The sequence below is a fragment of the Harpia harpyja genome, chromosome 18 (genome assembly GCF_026419915.1).
Source record: "Harpia harpyja isolate bHarHar1 chromosome 18, bHarHar1 primary haplotype, whole genome shotgun sequence".
Classification (NCBI taxonomy): Eukaryota; Metazoa; Chordata; class Aves; order Accipitriformes; family Accipitridae; genus Harpia; species Harpia harpyja.
The window spans coordinates 12,983,687-12,996,965 of record NC_068957.1 but is presented as its reverse complement, the minus strand read 5'-3'; the positions used below and the strand labels follow the sequence as shown (position 1 = coordinate 12,996,965).

Genomic DNA, 13,279 nt, shown 5'->3' with positions numbered 1-13,279 from the left:
TTTGCCCAGGAAGAGCAGAGAAACAGCTTTCCTGCAGTGACTAATCTGCTTGCATCACTGCCTCTCCCTCCCTCCCTCCCCAGGCCTACGCTGCCTAAATTAGGAGGCATTTTTGCAGACTGACTGGTGCTGCGATGATCTTGCTTGCATGGCACTATAAGGAACAGTGCAGAGAAGGCAAACAGGCAACAGTTATCCAGTGCTTCCCAGAAGGAAAAAAAACTGGGGGTGCATGGATGGGAAGTAGGTTTCAGACAAATTAAAGGAAGCCCCTTTCCTCACTGCATTTTAACCATGGTACTCTCTGCCTTGCGATACTGTGGAGAAGCTAGCATAAGAAACATCAAGGGGTTAAATAAAGGGATTGGGCAGATTCATAGAGGACAAGCCAGGTGTGGCCGTTAAAGAAGTGATGTATGTAACCTCTGTCTCAAGAAGACTCTAAACTCCTGGTTATTGGGAGCTGGAAGGATACTGGTGAAGGTTATTTAATCATAGCTCAGTTTTTCCTTCTGATTTGAGCTCCCTGCTGGAGACAGGCAATGGGGCCTCTGGTCTGATCCCCGTGCCTGCGTCCTGCCCAGTGTATCGGGGCATCAGCCGTGTGTCTAATGGGGCTATGTGTCTGTCCTGCCGGCAGATCTCTTCAGCCAAGTGGCAAACAACGGGGGACTGTGTGACCAGCGGCACCTTGGCGTCCTGCTCCACGAGGCCATCCAGGTCCCACGCCAGCTGGGGGAAGTGGCGGCATTTGGGGGCAGCAACGTGGAGCCCAGCATCCGTAGCTGCTTCCGCTTTGTAAGTAGGGTGCCATGGCCCGTGCCGCCCCCTCTGCAGCAGCCATGCTGGGGAGAGTCTCTCGGAGGTGGCAAGGAGCTTGCACACCATCACAGCTGGGTCCCAGCTCTAAGCAGCCCCTTCCTCTCCCCTCCCCAGAGCAATGGGAAGCCTGCCATCGAGGCATCCCAGTTCCTGGAGTGGGCCAACCTGGAGCCACAGTCCATGGTGTGGCTGGCCGTGCTGCACCGGGTGACCATAGCTGAGCAGGTGAAGCACCAGACCAAGTGCTCCGTCTGCCGGCAGTGCCCCATCAAGGGCTTCAGGTAGGGGTTGTGATACGGGACCTTGGCCCTCAAGGGAAGTACATGGTGTCCTGCAGGATGGAGCTGAATTTGCTCTGTGCTGTTGGGGGAACCTAGAGCTCTGCAGCAGCAGTGTTTCAGGCAGGCCAGACCAGGTGCCAGCAGAGGGGAAGGAGCAGGATGCTTTTCTGGGGACTTATCCATCAGCACTGTGGGTTCAGTGGGGTGCGAGAGCAACACAGACAACCTCTGTCCCCTGCTGAGCTCTTCTTGGGCTCCAAAATGATGTGGTTTTGCTGACTCTCGCTGCTTCCCTGTGGCCTCTTGATCTCTCCAGGTATCGGAGCCTGAAGCAGTTCAATGTGGATATCTGCCAGACTTGCTTCCTCACCGGGCGGGCCAGCAAGGGCAACAAGCTGCACTACCCCATCATGGAGTACTACACCCCGGTATGGAGCTGGGCTGCGCTGGGAGGGTCTTGGCTCAGAGGAGTTCCCCATCAGCAGCCTTGCGATGTTTAGGCTGGTGCAGCCCCAGAAGTGGATCCCTTGTACGTTTTCGTTCCCCTCTGCATGCTGGACGTTGCCTGTGTCCCAGCTATTCTGGGGCTCGTGGTGAGCGGGATGCATGGCACCCAGCGATGCCCAGCTTGGCTTGTGCAAGGCCCTGTGACAGGCTGACAGAGCTGCTGTGTGCCCTTCCTGCTTCCTCAATTGTGTCTGCCTCTTCCTCTGTGGAGTTCGTGCCCAGCCTGAAGGGACTTCTTTCCTGTGGATGCTGACATGTGGTCCCCCCCTTTTCATTAAGCAGCATCTTGGTAATGTTTATGTCTCTGCAGACTACATCCAGTGAGAACATGAGAGACTTTGCCACAACGCTGAAGAACAAATTTCGGTCCAAGCAGTATTTCAGCAAGCACCCGCAGAGAGGTTACCTGCCCGTCCAGTCCGTACTTGAGGCTGACTTCTCTGAGACGTGAGTTGTCTGTGCCCTGGGCTGTGTCTTTCAACCCTGCCAGATACGTGGGCTCCATGGATGGAAGCAGCATCTCAGCTGCAAGACAGGGCTCCCCTGGGAGGGCTGGAGGGGGCACTTGCTCTGGGGGTGATACGGCACCTAGTTCTTGGAGGAGCAGAGATTTCAGTCTCCCTCTCCAGCCTGTCCCTGGGTCTTCTCAGCCCACATGAGACCAGGGCAGTCTCTCCAAGCCCTAGCTTTGAGCGAGAACTGCCAAGCCTTTCTGACCAGTGTACGTCTCTTCCAGACCAGCCTCCTCCCCGATGTTACCACATGCTGACACCCACTCCCGGATCGAGCACTTTGCCAGCAGGTATCACCACTGGACACTCCTGTCATGCCAGGGCACAGAGCATGACTCCAATGGGTGTGGAGGGGTTTCGGGGCAGACGCATGGCAAGGTCTTGCTGCCCGCAGCCCCCTCCACGCTTCCCAGCATGCTGCCTGGCAGGCAGAGGCTGGCTGTGGTGGCTCAGGCTGCAGTGCCGCTGGGAAGAGGCCTGCACCACTTTGCTCCTGCCTGGGACATGGCTAATGCCATGCAAATTGGCAGCAAATGCCATGCATTTGACAGCAGGTGTCTTGGTGACGAAGCAGCCTCCATGTACCCTCCTGCTCTTCTCAGTATGAGCTGCTGGTTGGATTCTCACCAGGCAGATCCCTCAATGTCTTGCTCTGCCTGTGCGCTCACCAGTGCTGCTTGCACACTTCCCATGACTGCTGCCTTGTTGTTTGTAATGCCTGTGCCCTCACCACGGGTCCAGGCAGAGTGGGGACCCAAGGAGCACAGGGAGCCTGTAGCTCAGGCCCTAGGCTGGAGCTGGCACGCTTTCAGCCCTTTGCTTATGTGAAAGGAGGCTGAGCGAGCTGCATGGCAGCAGCCCTTTATTCCAGAGACTGTCACCCGAGAGCAGCAGTGTCTTTTGTTTTCTAAAAAGGCAAAACTCTCTAGAGCCTGTAAAGGGGGGCAGATTGGTGCAGGCCTGCTGGGAGACCCTGCCAGAGAAGGGTCTTGCAGAGGCTGCCATAAGTAGGGTGCATCAAGCAGACATTCAGGGTGTCTCTGACCATATCTCAACCTGTTTCTCTTTCCTCCAGGCTTGCAGAGATGGAAAGCCAGAACTGTTCCTTCTTCAATGACAGCCTGTCCCCTGACGATAGCCTGTGAGTTCTGCCTCCTTTCCCTCCTCCTCACCTCCTGCCAAGTCAGGGCTCCTGTGGCTCCATCCCTGTCTAGCCAGGGCACAGAAATGCTTTCCTTCCCAGCTCCTTTGAGTCTGAGGCTCTTGGGCACCCCCAGCTATCCAGTGTTGCTGAGCCACTTCTGAGCTCTAGACCTGGAGCAGCCAGAATGAGCTCCCATACGAAACCATCTCCCTCCAGGCTGTCCTTCCCCAAGGGCACACAAATCTCATAAGACTGATGTTTCTCACTAAGGTGTTTCTCCACCTGCTGCAACAGGGACGAGGACCAGTACCTGCTGCGCCATTCCAGCCCCATCACCGACAGAGAGCCTGGGGGCAGCCAGCAGGTTCCAGGAAGCCTCAGCATGGATGACAAAGGAGAGCTGGAGCGAATCCTCGCCCACTTAGAGGATGAAAACAGGTAGGGGCACGGGCAACTCTGAAAGCGGGGTTTATAGCCTAAGGTGAAAGGGCTGGAGAAGCCTGGCAGAGCTCAGAGTGGAGCCAGGGGATAGCTGCTGGGGCTGGAGCTGGGGATCGGAGGAGCTGAGTGGGCTGGTTTGGAAGGTGTCTAGGCTGAGCCCTAAAACATTTATGGGAGCACTCAGTGAGGGTGTGCTCTCCAAGGAACGGAGAAGACTCTGTTCCCCAAAATGTTCCTGCCTCCATCCCCAGAACCTGTTCCCCTCCTGAACCCCAAAACAGTTGAAGTGAGTGCAGGGCACTGCTGTCTCTCTTGTCCCTGAGCCCCTTGCAAACAGTTGTGGTGCTGCTCTGGACCACATGAGGTGAGGCTCTAGGCAGGGCAGATTGGCTCAGGAGGAGGTGATCCTTGCCCTGCCCTTGTTTTCAGCCCCTTAGGAAGCAGTTGCACATCTTTTTGTAAACTGCCTGAGGGGTAGAGCTGCAGGCAGGCCACCCTGTGGTGCAGGGACAAAGTCCAGGAGTGTGCTGGTCCTCAAGTTTCACACCTGGCAAAGCCTCCAGGATTGTTTTGTCTCTGAGTCATGGGCCATCCCCAGTGTGCAGCTGTTGGGTGTTTCCAGCAGGCTTTAGAAAGGAGAGCGGTGATGCTGACCTAGGCTATCTTGCAGGATACTCCAGGGAGAGCTGAGACGTTTAAAATGGCAGCATGATGAGGCGGTGGAGTCTCCAACCTTGGCTACAGGCTCCCCCGAATCAGTGCAAGACCCACATAACGATGAGCTCTTGGCAGAAGCACGAATCCTCCGGCAGCACAAGAGCCGCCTGGAGACCCGCATGCAGATCCTGGAGGACCACAACAAGCAGCTGGAGTCCCAGCTGCACCGGCTGAGGGAGCTGCTGCTGCAGGTACTGTCAGAGCAAGGATCCAGGGAAGCCCATCCTTGGGGTGGCCTTTGCCATAACAGAGCTGGGGCAGTGGCAGAAAGGGATGGTCAGAAGTGGGGGAGGACAAGGACAGAGGATGATGACAACCCCCCTTCTCTCTCCAGCCTCCAGCAGAGTCAGATGGCAACAGTTCAGCAGCCTCTTCCTTGGCTTCCTCTCCGCATCAGTCTGAAGGCAGCCAGGCAAAGGAGAAAGAGCACAACACCCCTGACACGGAAGCTGCAGGTGAGGATTGGGGTTGGGCTGAGCACTCAGCCCCGCTCCCTTGGTTCAATGCTGCAGGAAGCTGCCTGCACCTTGCCATCCTGCAGAGATGGTGGCTGGTGAGTTGGATGCCCAGAGAGCCTGCTCACCACCACCCCCTCCGCCCTCTTTCCTGCTGCAGATGATGTGGAAGCCAAAACCCAGGAAGTCAGCGTGTGCCTGGAAGACATCATGGAGAAGCTGCGGAACGCCTTCCCCAGCTCTCGAGGTACTCGAGTGAAATCCCCCTCTCTGGCCTCTTACTGCTCCCTCAGATGAGGTTTTCCCCACAGAGCCCTGCCCCGATCCCAGCTTCCCTGCGACGGCCGATCCCCTGCAGCACCTACAGCCAAGAGCTATGCTGCCGCGGTGCTGCTGGGACTGGTGTGTGGCCTGGGTGCAGAGAGGATGAGGAGAAGGTTTCACACCTGCAAGGAGAGGCGATCAGAGCTGCCAAGAGTATGGACCAACTAGATCCCCTCAGATGAGCTGCAAGGCAGCCTCCTGCCCTGCTTGGGACCCTGCACCTCAGGGGGCTCCCCACTGCGAAGATGGACAGACCTGCCAGCATTGAGTTTGCAGCGATCACCTTGAGCCACCTCCTTGCTTCATCCCTGTCCAGACCCCTCTCCACGAGAGGTCGAGGCCCCAGTTACCTGGTGAGATGGAAGCAATGGTGCAAGCTCTCCTGGCTGCTCATGGACGGCTCTTCCCAGCAGGGATGGGGACTGGGGGATGTGTGTGTGGACGGTGCTCCACTCGCCCAGTGGGTTTTGGTGTTGGTCTTCCTGCTGTCCCTCTGTGCTCCAGCCCAGGAGCTGCATTCGGTCCCTCACCCAGGCTACCATGTGTGTGCTGGGGGGAGACATTGCTTGGTGCCAGCACTAAAACGAGGGGGGGGAGAGCTTCTCTCTCTGCCCACACAGACCCTCACCCACTTTCTGCCATCCCTGAGCAGGATCCTCCTGGCTCTGCACCAGCCCTGTTCTAACCAGGTGGCTCTGGGTCCTATTTTCCTGACCTCTTCATTTCTCTTTCAGGTATGACCTCCCTTATCTAACACCTCCTGTGAGCCAGAGGCTTTTCCTAACCAGCTACCTGGCTGCTTTCCTCCCCCTCCTCTCCCTGCCATGCTCCCTGTGCTGCGGCAGACCTTGCACAGACTCCCTCTGAGCCGGTCGTGCAGGATGCTTGCTAGCTCCAGAAGATCTCAGGGGAACATAGGTCATGCAGGAGCGGGACTGTGGGCTCCACAGGAGGCTGGCTCGGTCACTCAGCCACAGTGTCCAAGCCTGGGTGGAAAGGTTCAGAAGAAAGAACCGAAACCATGAAAGCTGCCTGTCTCCCCCAGTGCTCACGGGCTGCTGCCTTTGCCCACAGCTCTTGGGGGATGCAGAGCTCAGCATCCTGTTCCTCTTCAGTTGTGCCCAGGGGTCTCCAGGTTTATGGGCACCAAAACACTCCTGGAGCCACCGTTTTTAAAAAAAACTCTTTCTAACAGTATCCAGCTGCCAGCCTTACGGATTGAACTCTCTCTGCCACCCAGGCCTCCGCAGCCAGCCAGGTACATACCATCTAGTGGGGAGAGTCCCCGAGGTTTATGGAGTGGGGATGAGTCCATGTTAGAGCTTCAGCCCAGCTAGTAGCCTTATCTTGAGAGGGTCTTTATAACAGAGCCTTATCATTTAATTTGCATATATTTCTATATATTATATATATATATATTCTGTACTTAAATACTCTCATGGACTCAATCCATAAAATTCTAATACTGTAAGTGCAGCTGCCCTTCACTTTCAGTCCAGCCCAGCATCTGCTCTCACGGGGACCAGCACCTTAGCCATTGCTGGTGCTTGCCCTGGAGCAGGGCTGCTGCAAGAGGAGCTCAGCAGAGGGCTGGCAGACTGGCAGCAGGTACTCCATCCCACCTAGTTTCCTGGGGACCTGTGCCTTTGCCATGGCACAGAGAGCCTGTCCTGCCCGGACCCAGCTCCATCCATGAGAAGCCCTGGCTTCTGCAGCTGCTGATCCCCATGGCACTGCAGAAACGGGTTTCCCCAGCCATAGCTCCAGCCCTGGGGCCACCAGCATGTTGGGCTGTGATGCAGGAGCATAGTGGTGCGGGCAGGCAGCAGGACAGGCAGGGCACCTCGTTGCCACTCCCAAGGAGCAGCTGCCCTGCTTCTGTGCCCCAGTTTGAGCTGGGCTGAGGGGCAGGAGGCACTCGTTGGAAGCAGGTGAGTCCTGCCGGGCAGTGGAGGAGGCTGTTCTGCAAGCTGGCAGGGTAGCTCAGTGGTGGTGGCTCCTGGTCCCAAAGGCTCCCTCAGGCTGGCTGTCTCATGCTGTGTTATGTCGAGAAAGAGGTAGAGTCAGGTGCTGTGGGGTGCCCCAGAATAGAGGCTGAGATGGCCCTTGTGCTCTGGGGCCACAGGCTGAGGGATGAGATGCCGGAGCCCTCTGGGCAGGGCAGGGCGCAGGCAGGGCTGCATGCTGGTGTGAAGCATCCTGCCCAAAAAAGGGCTTGCTGTGAGGACAGGGACTGGGCTGTTGTCACTGGCTGGGATGGGATGCAGTGGTGAGCTGTTTGGGGACGTTTGGACCAAGGCAGTGTGGGGTGGCATAGGACAGTGCGGTTGTCTTCAGTGTGCTGGCAGAGGTACGAAGCAGTGCCCACACCAGGGATTAGGTGGTGCAAGCCTTACAGCCAGGTGTTCGGGGTCTTGTGCTGCAGTGTCCACTACCAGTGGTGCAGGTTGCTGTCCTTGACATCCCCTTTCACGCCCAGGCGAGCGGCAGGAGTGCAGGAGCAGTGGCATTGGTGTTAGGCTGGCTGTAAGTACGCTGTGTGTCAAGCTGCTTGTTTGACTGCGGTGAGTGACCACATGCCAACCTGAGACCTGGCTGGAACCCCCTGTTATTCCAGTGCCAAGATGGGGGGACCGTGGGGAGGAGCAAGGCCTTGGACTGAGGATGAGGTCAGGAGTACCCAGCCTGGTGGGAGCTGGAGGAAGGAAAAGGCAGGATGAGGGCAGAGCTTCTGGCCCCAGTGCCAAGTATGGGAAGCAGTGGTGGCCAGGCTGGGTGCTTGGGCTGTTTGGGAGCTGGGATGCGGCAGGGAGGGGAGCAGGCTGGCTAATGCTCTGGTAACCTTGTACTGTGGTGCTGCTGTCCTCGCTGCTTCACGCCATCTCTGCTCTGGAAAGAGAATAAATTTGTATTTATACTGAGACCCAGATTGGTGCTCTGGCCTCTTCTATTCATGCACCTTGGCTGAGTCAGAGCAGCTCCTGGTGCTGTGCTATCCTGACACCACTCCTGCAGGGCTGCTGGGACACAGATGTCCCTGTGCCCTGTGTCACCCTGGCTGTCCACACCATTCAAGGCAGAGCAGAAGCTGTGAGCAGAGCCCCGGGTTCCCCAGACACAAGTGCATGCCCCGACCACCATCTTCCTTTGCCCTCTTGCAGCATGGTCTGCTCAGGGCCATGTGGCAGTCTGAGGGCTGGGGCAGGGTCTGTGTGGGGACAGTCCCTCTTCCTTGCCCAGGAACTTCTGCTATAGGAAACCCTTCAGCCCCAGGAAGGTTATAAGCAGCAGTGGGATGCTGGGCAGGCAGTCCTCTCCCTCCATACTTTCTCCCGGGAGCCCTATTAGGTCTCCAGTGCCCAGAGGTGTCCAGGTGCCTCTGCTGCAAGTGCTGCCCATGTTTCCCATGTCTCCATGGCACAGTGAGGGGCTCAGCTGAGGACTAACCCATGGCAAGGCTGGGGGCTCTCAGTCCCTTCCTGCCACACAGAGTGCAGCCCAGCCTTGGCTGATGGTGAAGCCTGCCCAGGACTGATAGTTGTAGGGCTGGACCTGCTACCACCCTTGCCTGGAAGGGCTGGTGGGGCTGGGCAAAGGCCTGAGATGGTGCTACTGCAGGGAAGTACAGGGACAGCTCTCACACAGGAGATTCAGGTGCTTAAATGGGGGTGAAATGCAGCCTCTTGCTCTTCCCCTCTCTAGGGTAGAGCAAAATGCCCCATCCCCATCCCTGTGCCACAGGCTCCAGGGCAAGGCAGGAGGTGTGGGCTGTGATCAGGGAAGCCAGTCACGTCCAGGAACAAATCCAGCACATGGTGCCAGGGAAGATCTTTTATTTCTCAGCCAGCAAAGCTCAGCGGGGCCCAGCTGAAAGGTGCTGGAGCCAATGAGTTGGGGCAGGGAGGCAGCAGGCACTGCTGCACAGCAGGGCTGGTGGTCCCTGGCAGGGTGAGGACAGCATTGTTCCAGTGTCACTGCAGGGCCAGCCCCCAGCCCTGCAGCTCCCTCTCAGGGTACAGCAGCCCCGCTGCCTGTGCTGTACCTCTTTGTCAGCGGTCCAGCAGCCTTTCCCTCAGGGCTGGCCGTGCCCCAGGGTCGTGGCCTCGAGCTCTCTGCCCTCGCTGCACTGCCCTGGGGGTGCATCACCCCCTTCCCTGGCTGCTATGGGGCAGGGGGGTACTTCTGCCCCTCCACCCAGCTCCTCCTCTGCCTCCGAGTGCCCAGCCTGGAGCACTGCCCTGGGGGTGAAGCTGTCTAAGGGGATATTGCCTTCCCCAGCATTTCCTCGGCCACTGCCTGCTGGCTGCTCCCCACAACTCCCCTCTTCCAGTGCCTCTGCAGGTGTTTCATCCTCCAGCTCTGGGGGCCCCTCGGCTGGCCCCAGCTCCTCGCTGGATGGCCCGGGTGCTGGAGCTCTGCCTGGCTCAGCCCTGGCCGTGCTCCCTGTGCCAGCTCTCTCTGCCCCACTGGCTCCCTGTTCCAGTCCCTGCCTGAACCCTGCTGCCTCTGTCCTCCCCACTGCCTCATATTGCGCTACAGCCAGCTTTTCCCTCTCTGCTGCTGGGCTCTCTTCCTCGTCATCCTCCTCCACTTTCTCCTCCTCTGCTTTCTCCTCCTCCCTCTCCTCTTTTTCTTCCTCTTCCACCTTCTCCTCTTCTTCCTCCTTCTCCACCTCTTCCCCCTCCTCCTCTACCCCCCTCTCTGCTATCCTGCTCTCTGGCTCTGCCCCACAGGTGCCCAGGTTTCCTTCTTCCCCCAGTCCTGTCCTATCCCTCACTTCCACCTCCACCCCTGCAGCCTGCCCCTGGGCTGCTTCTCCTCCTGGCACTGCCCCTTCACACCCAGCCCCGGGGGTCCCTTGTTCTGCTTGGTCAGCCCCTGGTTGTTCTGCTTCTTCGGTCCCTGCACGCCACTCCCCCTGCCCAGGGGTCTCCGGGACCCCAACCTTACCCTGGGGGGCCTCTTCCCGCAGCAGTGCCCCATCGCCCACCTCCCTGCTCGCCTGCCCCTTGCTGGCCTGTGGCCCCCGGGGCAGCTGGAAGAGCCCCTGGTAGCGTTTCTGATCCTCCACATGCTTCTTCCTCATCCTCTCCCCCAGCTGCTTCAGCTCCTTCTTCACGGCAGCCGCCATGGAGGGGTCGAGGTGAGCCACCCGCAGGAAGTCCTCCCGTGCCTCCCGCTCATTCCAGACAGCAGCGTGGGCCTTCGCCCGCTTGAAATAGGCCTTGGCGTTATCTGCCAGGAGAGGAGAGCCCCCGGCAGGGGTCCTGCAGCTCGGGGCCACTAGCCACAGGAGCTGGAGACCCTGGGTACCCAGGGGACACACAGCAGAGGTACCATCATAGGCAGGGGAACGTAGGGTGGACACACTTGTAGGTAGGGGTACCATCATGGGCAGGGGGGGCCTGGGCCATGCACGTACCACCATGAGCACCAGGGGACATGGGGTGCAGGGATCATCATGGGCAGGGGGAACCATGGCGGGCAAGGGCATCTGGATGATGTGTGACAACATCATGGGCAGGGGGACCTAGAGGACACAGGGTGCAGGTGCCATCATGTGCAGGGGAAACCAGGGACATGGGCACTGTCACGGGCAGGGGGACCTGGGACACAGGTTCTGCAGTGGACAGGGGAGCCAGATGACATAAGTACCATCACAGGCAGAGGGATGTGGGATGAGCATTGTCATAGATGGGGGATCCAGAGGACAAAGTCCCCGAGGGCCTTGGGCACAGCAAGGGGGTGGGATGCAGGGCACAGGTACCGTTGTGTTTCTGGAGAAGCTCTGTTGTGTGTTCCAGCACCTCATAGTACTCGCCCAGCTCCAGCTGGCACTGGCAGTAGTTGAGCACCAGTGGTGTGACCAAGCTCTCCAGCTTCAGCCAGCCATCCTCCCACGGCTTCTCCTGCCCCGGGGAGCCACAGTGGGTGATTCACAGCTGTGGCTGTCTCCTCCTGGGCACCCAGGGCCCACAGGGGAGTGCTTTGCTGAGGAAACCCAGGCAGGGATGACAGGAGGTGGCTGGATCCTGCTCACCTTGGCCTGGAGGTTCCTCAGGCAGATTACAGCCTCCTGGTACTTCGCTGCCGCCTGCCCGAACTCCTTGCGGAGGACGAGGCGGTTGCCCTCGCTGTGCAGCACGGGCACCGCCGCCAGCTTCTCCTCCTTGCTCATGGCCCAGGTGTCACGCTTGTACGCTGAGGGCTCCTCCACCTGCATAGGGAGTGGGAGCTGAGCTGCCTGCCCTGGCCATCCCTGCGCTGGCAGCCATCCCCACCATCCCCCTTACCCGGAACAACTCCATGATGAAGATGAGGGGCTGCGGCGTCCGCTGCAGCTCATCCAGGTCATCATAGCCTGTGCTGTGGTAGTCAAACATGTTGCCCATGCCACAGCGGTGCTTTTGTCCTTCTAGGGGGTCCCGGCCCTCTGCAATCCTCCGCATGCCCCTGGAGACCAGGGCATACATGCCCGTGTGCTGCAAGGAGGGGGAGCACCCTGCTCAGCTGCATGGGGCCAGCCTGCACCCCTTTCCTCTGGGGCAGCCCCCCTGGTACCATGGCTAAAAGTGACACCTGTGCACCCTGTGCTTGCACCAGGCAAGGCTGGAGCATCTCTGGGGTGCACGGTCCTATGCCCTGGCTCTGCAGAAAGGAGGGGAGTGGGTGCCCGCGGGCCCCTCACTCACGATGGCGTCGCACCAGAACTCGGCCACCTCCCCGGCTCTCATAGAGCTGAGCAGTGTCTCCCAGATCTCCAGCTTGAACATCTTGCCCACGATGATCTCCATGGGGATGCCAGCTTCCCGGCTGTCATCGATGACTGTCCGCTCAAAGTCATCCTTCAGCGTCTGGAAGTGGAAGGTGATCTGCCCCGGAGAAAGCTCAGTGTTGAGCCAGGGCAGGCACCGCAGTGAGAGCCCCCTGTCCCCTCCCCAGCCCCGAAGCCCTCTGCCATAGGGCCAGGACACAGGGCCAAGCCTGCTCCCGGTGAGGTGGTGGTTTGATTGGCAGCTCTCCATCCACAGCAGGAGATTGTTCCTCCTACCCACTTGTCTAGACAGTAAGCAGATGGTGGAGCGTCTTAACACCCATCAGTGCTATATCCTGCTGCTCTCTTTGTATCCCCCTTTATAACCCAGTACAAATTGTGCTCCCACAGCATACACCAGGGCCTGGCAGAACCCACGCTGATCTGCCCATACCCACGGGCTGGGTGAGCTTGGAAAGCCCCAAGAGGTCCCCATTGGCACCACTCACTCATTTGACACGTCAGAAAAGGCAGATTTCCAGCAACCCATTGTGGCTGCTGAGCTCCAACAGCCCCAGGACAGAGGGAGGAGGCGGGTAACTGCACCAATGCAAGGCGAAGGCAGTGGGCAATGTGGCTGCCTGCGCCCAAAACAGCCCCTCCTGCACCCCACTTGCGAGGGATCTCCTGGAGATGGGATTTTCCCGTACCCGGCGCTTGGCTTGTGAGCAGGGAATCTAACCATAATGGGCAGGAATGGCAGTGTCAGACCCACTCCCCTCTCCTAGGGCTTTGGGGTAACAACCAAGACAACTTACCTTGCTCCCATCCTGCAACTTCGGCAGCTCCCCTTGGCCTCCATGCAGAATCTTCTTTTTGACCCCTTCCACATTCAGCAAGTATGTTTCCTCCATGGCTGCTCCTGCCAGCCCCCCTGAGCAGGTCACAGGCACGTGCACACAGGCACGCTCTGGCCCTTCCTAAGCTCCGCGTCTTCCTCAGGCTATCATCTCCCTTTCTTGTCTATCTGGACACACATGTCATGTCCCAGGGCTGCTGCTGGCCTTTTGCTTTGTGTGCTGGGGGCAGAGCTTGGAAGCTTTCTCCCCTTTCCCTGCCCTTCGGGTTGTGAGAGGGGCACACCCTCACTGAAGCCCACGGTGCCCTCTGTTGTGTTCTGGAACTGCCTTTCTAATCCTCTTCCCACCCTGCCAGGTTAATCTGGGATTTGCCTGCCTAGTCTGTGAGGAATTAAAGAAACTCCCTGATCAGGAGGGTGTTGTTCCTCCCACAGAGTGACAGCTCTCAGGGTCCCCTTTGCA

The 13,279-nt window shown here is 58.6% G+C and overlaps 2 protein-coding genes across 8 annotated transcripts in view; one reads left to right on the top strand and one right to left on the bottom strand.

The window, feature by feature from the left end:
* Positions 1–8,126, top strand: part of DRP2 (dystrophin related protein 2) — a 30,773-nt gene extending 22,647 nt beyond the window's left edge. For 5 of the 6 annotated variants that reach the window (XM_052813679.1, XM_052813680.1, XM_052813683.1 and 2 more), the window contains 10 exons: positions 641–798; positions 937–1,103; positions 1,420–1,531; positions 1,921–2,057; positions 2,347–2,412; positions 3,198–3,263; positions 3,561–3,704; positions 4,378–4,615; positions 4,759–4,879; positions 5,040–8,126. In XM_052813679.1, coding sequence (XP_052669639.1) covers positions 641–798; positions 937–1,103; positions 1,420–1,531; positions 1,921–2,057; positions 2,347–2,412; positions 3,198–3,263; positions 3,561–3,704; positions 4,378–4,615; positions 4,759–4,879; positions 5,040–5,176 — 1,346 coding nt within the window. In that variant the 3' untranslated portion in view covers positions 5,177–8,126. The remainder of the gene's footprint in view (positions 1–640; positions 799–936; positions 1,104–1,419; positions 1,532–1,920; positions 2,058–2,346; positions 2,413–3,197; positions 3,264–3,560; positions 3,705–4,377; positions 4,616–4,758; positions 4,880–5,039) is intronic. The other variant, XM_052813682.1, reaches the window with a different exon arrangement.
* A 1,149-nt stretch (positions 8,127–9,275) lies between these two features.
* On the bottom strand, positions 9,276–13,274 carry LOC128153852 (aryl-hydrocarbon-interacting protein-like 1). Of its 2 annotated transcripts, XM_052813689.1 has the most exons (6): positions 12,776–13,274; positions 11,896–12,075; positions 11,497–11,685; positions 11,244–11,420; positions 10,971–11,112; positions 9,276–10,438 (listed from the first exon to the last, which is right to left on the bottom strand). In XM_052813689.1, the coding sequence occupies exons 1-6, from the start codon at positions 12,869–12,871 to the stop codon at positions 9,276–9,278; spliced, it is 1,947 nt and encodes a 648-aa protein (XP_052669649.1). In that variant the 5' UTR covers positions 12,872–13,274. The 2 variants fall into 2 exon arrangements, with proteins under 2 accessions (XP_052669649.1, XP_052669650.1); XM_052813690.1 differs by lacking the exon at positions 11,896–12,075.
* Between the last annotated feature and the right edge of the window lie 5 nt (positions 13,275–13,279).

Coding starts and splice junctions, on each gene's coding strand:
- LOC128153852 (XM_052813689.1), bottom strand. CDS start 12,871: ATGGAGGAAACATACTTGCTGAATGTGGAAGGGGTCAAAAAGAAGATT. Junction 11,421..11,496: donor TCATCATGGAGTTGTTCCGG/GTAAGGGGGATG, acceptor CTCCCTATGCAG/GTGGAGGAGCCCTCAGCGTA. Junction 11,113..11,243: donor TGAGGAACCTCCAGGCCAAG/GTGAGCAGGATC, acceptor TCCCCGGGGCAG/GAGAAGCCGTGGGAGGATGG.